This window comes from Oncorhynchus masou, unplaced genomic scaffold, assembly GCF_036934945.1.
Source record: "Oncorhynchus masou masou isolate Uvic2021 unplaced genomic scaffold, UVic_Omas_1.1 unplaced_scaffold_9583, whole genome shotgun sequence".
NCBI classification, from domain to species: domain Eukaryota; kingdom Metazoa; phylum Chordata; class Actinopteri; order Salmoniformes; family Salmonidae; genus Oncorhynchus; species Oncorhynchus masou.
In genome coordinates this window covers 163-10,483 of record NW_027016083.1, presented here as the reverse complement: position 1 = coordinate 10,483, position 10,321 = coordinate 163, and the positions used below count along the sequence as shown (strand labels likewise).

The 10,321-nt window shown below is 44.2% G+C and overlaps 1 protein-coding gene across 1 annotated transcript; it reads left to right on the top strand.

Annotated features, from left to right (window-relative positions):
• Positions 1-2,438: 2,438 nt before the first annotated feature.
• Positions 2,439-9,754, top strand: LOC135538416 (sodium/potassium/calcium exchanger 1-like). The gene is made up of 4 exons (XM_064964317.1): positions 2,439-2,537; positions 5,385-5,474; positions 6,170-6,339; positions 9,505-9,754. Exons 1-4 carry the CDS (start codon positions 2,439-2,441, stop codon positions 9,752-9,754), a joined length of 609 nt encoding a protein of 202 aa, XP_064820389.1.
• The last annotated feature ends 567 nt before the right edge of the window (positions 9,755-10,321 follow it).

Below are 10,321 nucleotides of genomic sequence, written 5' to 3'. Positions count from 1 at the left end.
GCTAGTGGAACTGATAGAGCTAGTGGAACTGAGAACTCATAGAACTAGTGGAACTGATAGAGCTAGTGGAACTGATAGAGCTAGTGGAACTGATAGAACTGATAGAGCTAGTGGAACTGATTGAGCTAGTGGAACTGATAGAGCTAGTGGAACTGAGAACTCATAGAACTAGTGGAACTGATAGAGCTAGTGGAACTGATAGAGCTAGTGGAACTGACAGAACTGATAGAGCTAGTGGAACTGGAGACATTAGAGCAGTGGAACTGATAGAACGAGTGGACCTGATAGAACCAGTGGACCTGATAGAACCAGTGGACCTGATAGAACCAGTGGACCTGATAAAACTGATGGAACTTATAGAACTAGTGGAACTGATGGAACTCGTGGACCTGAGAACTGATAGAACTAGTGGAACTAGTGGAACTGATGGAACTAGTGGACCTGATAGAACTAGTGGACCTGATAAAACTGATGGAACTTATAGAACTAGTGGAACTGATGGAACTCGTGGACCTGAGAACTGATAGAACTAGTGGAACTGATAGAACTAGTGGAACTAGTGGAACTGATAGAACTAGTGGAACTAGTGGAACTGATGGAACTAGTGGACCTGATAGAGCTAGTGGACCTGCTAGAACCAGTGGAATTGATATAACTAGTGGAACTGATGGAACTCGTGGAACTGAGGGAACTCGTGGACCTGAGAACTGATAGAACTAGTGGAACTGATAGAACGAGTGGAACTGATAGAACTAGTGGAACTGATAGAACTAGTGGACCTGATAGAACCAGTGGACCTGATAGAACTGATGGAACTGATATAACTAGTGGAACTGATGGAACTCGTGGACCTGAGAACTGATAGAACTAGTGGAACTGATAGAACGAGTGGAACTGATAGAACTAGTGGAACTGATAGAACTAGTGGACCTGATAGAACCAGTGGACCTGATAGAACTGATGGAACTGATATAACTAGTGGAACTGATAGAACGAGTGGAACTGAGGGAACTCGTGGACCTGAGAACTGATAGAACTAGTGGAACTGATAGAACGAGTGGAACTGATAGAACTAGTGGAACTGATAGAACTAGTGGACCTGATAGAACCAGTGGACCTGATAGAACTGATGGAACTGATATAACTAGTGGAACTGATAGAACGAGTGGAACTGATAGAACTAGTGGAACTGATAGAACTAGTGGACCTGAGAAATGATTGAACTCGTGGACCTGATAGAACCAGTGGAACTAATGGAACTGATAGAACTAGTGGACCTGATAGAGCTAGTGGACCTGATAGAGCTAGTGGACCTGATAGAGCTAGTGGACCTGATAGAGCTAGTGGACCTGATAGAGCTAGTGGAACTGATATAACTAGTGGACCTGATAGAGCTAGTGGACCTGGTAGAACTAGTGGACCTGATAGAGCTAGTGGACCTGATAGAGCTAGTGGACCTGATATAACTAGTGGACCTGATAGAGCTAGTGGACCTGATAGAGCTAGTGGACCTGATAGAACTAGTGGACCTGATAGAGCTAGTGGAACTGATATAACTAGTGGACCTGATAGAGCTAGTGGACCTGATAGAGCTAGTGGAACTGATATAACTAGTGGACCTGATAGAGCTAGTGGACCTGATAGAGCTAGTGGACCTGATAGAACTGATATAACTAGTGGACCTGATAGAGCTAGTGGACCTGATAGAGCTAGTGGACCTGATAGAGCTAGTGGACCTGATAGAGCTAGTGGACCTGATAGAACTGATATAACTAGTGGAACTGATAGAACGAGTGGAACTGATAGAGCTAGTGGAACTGATAGAGCTAGTGGAACTGATAGAGCTAGTGGACCTGATAGAGCTAGTGGACCTGATAGAGCTAGTGGACCTGATATAACTAGTGGACCTGATAGAGCTAGTGGACCTGATAGAGCTAGTGGACCTGATAGAGCTAGTGGACCTGATAGAGCTAGTGGACCTGATATAACTAGTGGACCAATAGAAAGCTAGTGGACCTGATAGAGCTAGTGGACCTGATAGAGCTAGTGGACCTGATAGAGCTAGTGGACCTGATAGAGCTAGTGGACCTGATAGAGCTAGTGGACCTGATAGAACTGATATAACTAGTGGACCTGAGAACTGATAGAACTCGTGGAACTGATAGAACTAGTGGAACTGATAGAACGAGTGGAACTGATAGAACTAGTGGAACTGCTAGAGCCAGTGGACCTGATAGAGCTAATGGACCTGATATAACTAGTGGACCTGATAGAACTAGTGGACCTGATAGAGCTAGTGGACCTGATATAACTAGTGGACCTGAGAACTGATAGAACTCGTGGAACTGATAGAACTAGTGGAACTGATAGAACGAGTGGAACTGATAGAGCTAGTGGAACTGCTAGAGCCAGTGGACCTGATAGAGCTAGTGGAACTAATGGACCTGATAGAACTAGTGGACCTGATAGAACTAGTGGACCTGATAGAGCTAGTGGAACTGATAGAGCTAGTGGAACTAATGGACCTGATAGAGCTAGTAAGAACTGATAGAAGCTAGTGGACCTGAATAGAAACTAGTGGACCTGATAAAGCTAGTGGACCTGATAGAGCTAGTGGACCTGATAGAAGCTAGTGGACCTGATAGAACTGTATAACTAGTGGACCTGATAGAGCTAGTGGAACTGATAGAGCTAGTGGAACTGATAGAGCTAGTGGAACTGATAGAACTAGTGGAACTGATAGAACTAGTGGAACTGATAGAGCTAGTGGAACTGATAGAGCTAGTGGAACTGCTAGAGCCAGTGGAACTGATAGAGCTAGTGGACCTGATAGAACTAGTGGACCTGATAGAACTAGTGGACCTGATAGAGCTAATGGACCTGATAGAGCTAATGGACCTGATATAACTAGTGGACCTTATAGAGCTAGTGGACCTGATAGAGCTAGTGGATCTGATAGAGCTAGTGGACCTGATAGAACTGATATAACTAGTGGACCTGAGAACTGATAGAACTAGTGGAACTGATAGAACTAGTGGAACTGATAGAACGAGTGGAACTGATAGAGCTAGTGGAACTGATAGAACTAGTGGAACTGATAGAGCTAGTGGACCTGATAGAACTAGTGGACCTGATAGAGCTAGTGGACCTGATAGAGCTAGTGGACCTGATAGAGCTAGTGGACCTGATAGAGCTAGTGGACCGGATAGAGCTAGTGGACCTGATAGAGCTAGTGGACCTGATAGAACTGATATAACTAGTGGACCTGAGAACTGATAGAACTCGTGGAACTGATAGAACTGGTGGAACTGATAGAACGAGTGGAACTGATAGAGCTAGTGGAACTGCTAGAGCCAGTGGACCTGATAGAGCTAATGGACCTGATATAACTAGTGGACCTGATAGAACTAGTGGACCTGATAGAGCTAGTGGACCTGATAGAGCTAGTGGACCTGATATAACTAGTGGACCTGATAGAACTAGTGGACCTGATAGAACTAGTGGACCTGATAGAACTAGTGGACCTGATAGAGCTAGTGGAACTGATAGAACTAGTGGACCTGATAGAGCTAGTGGACCTGATAGAGCTAGTGGACCTGATAGAGCTAGTGGACCTGATAGAACTAGTGGACCTGATAGAGCTAGTGGACCTGATAGAGCTAGTGGACCTGATAGAGCTAGTGGAACTGCTAGAGCCAGTGGAACTGATAGAGCTAGTGGAACTGATAGAGCTAGTGGAACTGATAGAACTAGTGGAACTGATAGAGCTAGTGGAACTGATAGAGCTAGTGGAACTGATAGAACTAGTGGACCTGATAGAACTAGTGGACCTGATAGAGCTAATGGACCTGATAGAGCTAGTGGACCTGATAGAGCTAGTGGGCTAGTGGACCTGATAGAGCTAGTGGACCTGATAGAACTGATATAACTAGTGGACCTGAGAACTGATAGAACTAGTGGAACTGATAGAACTAGTGGAACTGATAGAACGAGTGGAACTGATAGAGCTAGTGGAACTGATAGAGCTAGTGGAACTGATAGAGCTAGTGGAACTGATAGAGCCAGTGGACCTGATATAACTAGTGGACCTGATAGAGCTAGTGGACCTGATAGAGCTAGTGGACCTGATAGAGCTAGTGGGCTAGTGGACCTGATAGAGCTAGTGGACCTGATAGAACTGATATAACTAGTGGACCTGAGAACTGATAGAACTAGTGGAACTGATAGAACTAGTGGAACTGATAGAACTAGTGGAACTGATAGAGCTAGTGGAACTGATAGAGCTAGTGGAACTGATAGAGCTAGTGGAACTGATAGAGCCAGTGGACCTGATATAACTAGTGGACCTGATAGAGCTAGTGGACCTGATAGAGCTAGTGGACCTGATAGAGCTAGTGGAACTGATTGAGCTAGTGGACCTGATAGAACTGATAGAACTAGTGGAACTGATAGAACGAGTGGAACTGATAGAGCTAGTGGAACTGATAGAGCTAGTGGAACTGATAGAACTAGTGGAACTGATAGAGCTAGTGGACCTGATAGAGCTAGTGGAACTGATAGAGCTAGTGGACCTGCTAGAACTAGTGGAACTGATATAACTAGTGTCACTGATAGAACTAGTGGAACTGATAGAACTAGTGTCACTGATAGAACTAGTGTCACTGATAGAACTAGTGTCACTGATAGAACTAGTGTCACTGATAGAACTAGTGTCACTGATAGAACTAGTGTCACTGATAGAACTAGTGTCACTGATAGAACTAGTTGAACTATTGGAACTGAGAACTGGTGGTACTGATAGAACTGGTAGAACTAGTGGACCTGATAGAACTAGTGTCACTGATAGAACTGGTAGAACTAGTGGACCTGATAGAACTAGAGTCACTGATAGAACTAGTGTCACTGATAGAACTAGTGTCACTGATAGAACTAGTGTCACTGATATAACGAGTGTCACTGATATAACGAGTGTCACTGATTGAACTAGTGTCACTGATAGAACTAGTGTCACTGATAGAACTAGTGTCACTGATAGAACTTGTGGAACTGATAGAACTAGTGTCACTGATAGAACTAGTGTCACTGATAGAACTAGTGTCACTGATAGAACTAAAGTCACTGATAGAACTTGTGGAACTGATAGAACTAGTGTCACTGATAGAACTGGTAGAACTAGTGGAACTGATATAACTTGTGGAACTGATAGAACTAAGAACTGGTGGAACTGATGGAACTGATGGAAGTGACTTACTCAAATTCCTACAATCCTTGCCTGTATTTGATGTTGTCATTTACTGTCCCTGAGTCTATCAAAACTGTATGGTGGAAGTATACCTCAGCAAGGCAGTGACAGAAGACATTGTTTTTCTCTATCTGTTCTGCAGATATATAAGAGGTTCTTTGTGATCACCTTCCTGGGGTCTATCCTATGGATCGCCGTCTTCTCCTACCTCATGGTGTGGTGGGCACATCAGGTAAGTTATACTAACTGCATCCCCAGGCTTTTGTATGAGCCTAATGAACAAGAATAGTAGAATAATTAAAGGCTGGTGGAAGAGGTAGTCTTCCTTTTGGCACTACCGCTACTGAGTCAAATAAAAAAAACTATTAGAACCAACACCCAGTGTTACTCTCACTACCGCTACTGAGTCAAATAAAAAAAACTATTAGAACCAACACCCAGTGTTACTCTCACTACCACTACTGAGTCAAATAGAACACTATTAGTACCAACACCCAGTGTTCCTCTCACTACCGCTACTGAGTCAAATAAAACAAACTATTAGAACCAACACCCAGTGTTACTCTCACTACCACTACTGAGTCAAATAGAACACTATTAGTACCAACACCCAGTGTTCCTCTCACTACCGCTACTGAGTCAAATAAAAAAAACTATTAGAACCAACACCCAGTGTTACTCTCACTACCGCTACTGAGTCAAATAGAACACTATTAGTACCAACACCCAGTGTTTCTCTCACTACCGCTACTGAGTCAAATAGAACAAACTATTAGAACCAACACCCAGTGTTACTCTCACTACCGCTACTGAGTCAAATAGAACACTATTAGAACCAACACCCAGTGTTCCTCTCACTACCACTACTGTGTCAAATATAACAAACTGTTCCTATTAGAACCTAACACAATACCCTGTTTCTGTCAGGTGGGAGAGACCATAGGCATCTCAGAGGAGATCATGGGCCTAACCATCCTGGCTGCAGGAACGTCCATCCCTGACCTCATCACTATTAGTGTTATTGTGGCCCGTAAAGGACTGGGGGATATGGCTGTGTCCAGTTCTGTGGGCTCCAACATCTTTGACATTACCATGGGGTGAGTGCCGTCACCTTCACACTGAAGGATGTTAAACTACACTAAAGCTACCCTTAAGAAAAAATAAAGTTTACTTAACTCAAATTAATTTTAAAAGCTAGTTCCCTACATCCCAAACTACTTAGTTATAAATGACCATATCTCAATCTGGAATGTCAGACTACAAAGGGCAAGAACAGGTTACTCTCGAGCTGGGGATTTTCCCTGCAATCTGGAGCCATAATCATGCTTCATACTATTTTTTAAAAATGTATATTTTTATGCATATCTAAGCATACCTCATGAGCTGTCTGTATCTTCCTGACTGGTGGTTCTTTTTTTTTAATAAAGAAACTAAACTCTGCTAATATCTGGGTAAAAGATTGAAAGGAATGTGAGTCTTATTCAGTACATATAGTTATTGCCCGCTTTCTAAAGTCTATGAACCTTTCCAGCAGGAATGTCAGTTAAGATGGTTAGACAAGATATGCTATGTGGTTAGTGTTATTACAGAGAAATAGAAAAAAATGTTACAAAAAAACAGGTCAAATTACTTTTTAGTCAACGCTCTTATCCAGTGCAATTATGCTCAAGTGCCTTGATCAGGGCACATCCACATAGTGTTGACATTGTCGGTATCCCAGACAATCCTTTCTTCAGTTCCTGGCCTAACGCGCTAACCGCTAGGCTACCGGCTGCCCTATTTGAGGGAGCATGTGCCCCCTAAGGGCATGACGCCACTGCTCTGGATTCAGATGTTAACCAAATGTGTAAGTTGGTCTATTAAACACAAAAACTATGTTTTAAGTGAGAAGTAGGAAGGGTCTGTTGCAGAAAAATAAAATGAATTATTGCTTAGTTCACCCATGTTTTAAATTTGTAAATAACAGTAGTATGTAGTTCCAGTAGTTAGCTACACTGCTACATGGTGAAACAAAGCGCGAACCACTGCTTTTAATCAGGGCAAGGTGTCTGGTAATATGACTGAATACAAACAGTGCAGCTATTCCCTCCGTAAGGCAATCAAACAAGCTAAGCGTCAGTACAGAGACAAAGTAGAATCTCAATTCAACGGCTCAGACACAAGAGGCATGTGGCAGGGTCTACAGTCAATCACGGACTACAGGAAGAAATCCAGCCCAGTCACGGACCAGGATGTCTTGCTCCCAGGCAGACTAAATAACTTTTTTGCCCGCTTTGAGGACAATACAGTGCCACTGACACGGCCTGCAACGGAAACATGCGGTCTCTCCTTCACTGCAGCCGAGGTGAGTAAAACATTTAAACGTGTTAACCCTCGCAAGGCTGCAGGCCCAGACGGCATCCCCAGCCGCGCCCTCAGAGCATGCGCAGACCAGCTGGCTGGTCCACGGACATATTCTATCAGGTCCACGGACATATTCAATCAATCCCTATACCAGTCTGCTGTTCCCACCTGCTTCAAGAGGGCCACCATTGTTCCTGTTCCCAAGAAAGCTAAGGTAACTGAGCTAAACGACTACCGCCCCGTAGCACTCACTTCCGTCATCAAGTGAAGTGCTTGAGAGACTAGTCAAGGACCATATCACACTCCACCCTACCTGACACCCTAGACCCACTCCCAATTTGCTTACCGCCCAAATAGGTCCACAGACGATGCAATCTCAACCACACTGCACACTGCCCTAACCCATCTGGACAAGAGGAATACCTATGTGAGAATGCTGTTCATCGACTACAGCTCGGCATTCAACACCATAGTACCCTCCAAGCTCGTCATCAAGCTCGAGACCCTGGGTCTCGACCCCCTCCTGTGCAACTGGGTACTGGACTTCCTGACGGGCCGCCCCCAGGTGGTGAGGGTAGGTAAAAACATCTCCTCCCCGCTGATCCTCAACACTGGGGCCCCACAAGGGTGCGTTCTGAGCCCTCTCCCTGTACTCCCTGTTCACCCACGACTGCGTGGCCACGCACGCCTCAACTCAATCATCAAGTTTGCGGACGACACAACAGTGGTAGGCTTGATTACCAACAACGACGAGACGGCCTACAGGGAGGAGGTGAGGGCCCTCGGAGTGTGGTGTCAGTAAAATAACCTCACACTCAACGTCAACAAAACTAAGGAGATGATTGTGGACTTCAGGAAACAGCAGAGGGAACACCCCTATCCACATCGATGGAACAGTAGTGGAGAGAGTAGCAAGTTTTAAGTTCCTCGGCATACACATCACAGACAAACTGAATTGGTCCACTCACACAGACAGCATCGTGAAGAAGGCGCAGCAGCGCCTCTTCAACCTGCCACTTTGTTTACATACTCATCTCATATGTATATACTGTACTCGATACCATCTACTGTATCTTGCCTATGCTGCTCTGTACCATCACTCATTCATATATCCTTATGTACATATTCTTTATCCCCTTACACTGTGTATAAGACAGTAGTTTAGGAATTGTTAGTTAGATTACTTATTGGTTATTACTGCATTGTCGGAACTAGAAGCACAAGCATGTCGCTACACTCGTATTAACATCTGCTAACCATGTGTATGTGACAAATAAAATTTGATTTGATTTGATTTAAAACAGTAGTGTGTAGTTCCAGTAGTTAGCTACACCGCTACATGGTAAAACAGTAGTGTGTAGTTCCAGTAGTTAGCTACACCGCTACATGGTAAAACAGTAGTGTGTAGTACCAGTAGTTAGCATCGCTACATGGTAAAACAGTAGTGTGTTGTACCAGTAGTTAGCTACACCGCTACATGGTAAAACAGTGTGTAGTTCCAGTAGTTAGCTACATGGTAAAACAGTAGTGTGTAGTTCCAGTAGTTAGCTACACTCACATGGTAAAACAGTAGTGTGTAGTTCCAGTACTTAGGCTACACCGCTACATGGTAAAACAGTAGTGTGTAGTTCCACTAGAAGAAGGCACCGGCTACATGGTAAAACAGTAGTGTGTAGTTCCAGTAGTTATCTTCATCGCTACATGGTTAAACAGTAGTGTGTAGGACCAGTAGTTAGCTACACCACAACATGGTAAAACAGCTGTTAACACTCCAAAATGTATTCACATTCCTAGATGTAGTTCACTAGTCTCCAGAACTATGGGCTAACATCCTGTAACTGGTTCAGGCTCTGAGAAAGAGGCTTAAAGGACTATGGAAAAAAGGGGTTATGAAGGTAATAATATCTTTCTTCCCCCAGCCTGCCAGTCCCGTGGTTATTGTGGTCGTCGTTCCATGGTTTTGCTCCGGTGCCCGTCAGCTCCAACGGTCTGTTCTGTGCCATTGTGTTGCTCTTCCTCATGCTCCTCTTCGTCATCATCAGTATTGCTGTGTGTAAGTGGAGGATGAACAAGATGCTGGGATCTACCATGTTCCTTCTCTATTTTGTCTTCCTGGTGCTGAGTGTTCTGCTAGAGGACAGAGTTATCATCTGTCCTGTGTCCATCTGACACTATTGTCTTCCTGGTGCTGAGTGTTCTGCTAGAGGACACAGTTATCATTGATTGAATATATTTGACAATTTGTTAAATACATATGGGCGCTTCAGCCGGTGACACCTCCACAAAATAGTTTCTCTCATGTTATGAAGCAATGTTTATTTGGAAATTGTACTAATTAAGTGCACACACACACACCCAAACGTACACACACACAGAAACATACACACACACGTGCTGGAGGATCAAGTCATTATATGCTCTGTTTCCATCTGAGACTGATTGTGTGAGGCCTCTCTTTTGGGTCTGATTGTGAGGCCTCTCTTTTGAGTCTGATTGTGTGAGGCCTCTCTTTTGGGTCTGATTGTGTGAGGCCTCTCTTTTGGGTCTGATTGTGTGAGGCCTCTCTTTTGAGTCTGATTGTGTGAGGCCTCTCTTTTGGGTCTGATTGTGTGAGGCCTCTCTTTTGGGTCTGATTGTGTGAGGCCTCTCTTTTGGGTCTGATTGTGTGAGGCCTCTCTTTTGGGTCTGATTGTGTGAGGCCTCTCTTTGAGTCTGATTGTGGAGGCCTCTCTTTTG

Coding starts and splice junctions, on each gene's coding strand:
- LOC135538416 (XM_064964317.1), top strand. CDS start 2,439: ATGGACCTGATAGAACTAGTGGACCTGATAGAACTAGTGGACCTGATA. Junction 2,538..5,384: donor TAATGGACCTGATAGAGCTA/GTAAGAACTGAT, acceptor TCTGTTCTGCAG/ATATATAAGAGGTTCTTTGT. Junction 5,475..6,169: donor TGGTGTGGTGGGCACATCAG/GTAAGTTATACT, acceptor TGTTTCTGTCAG/GTGGGAGAGACCATAGGCAT.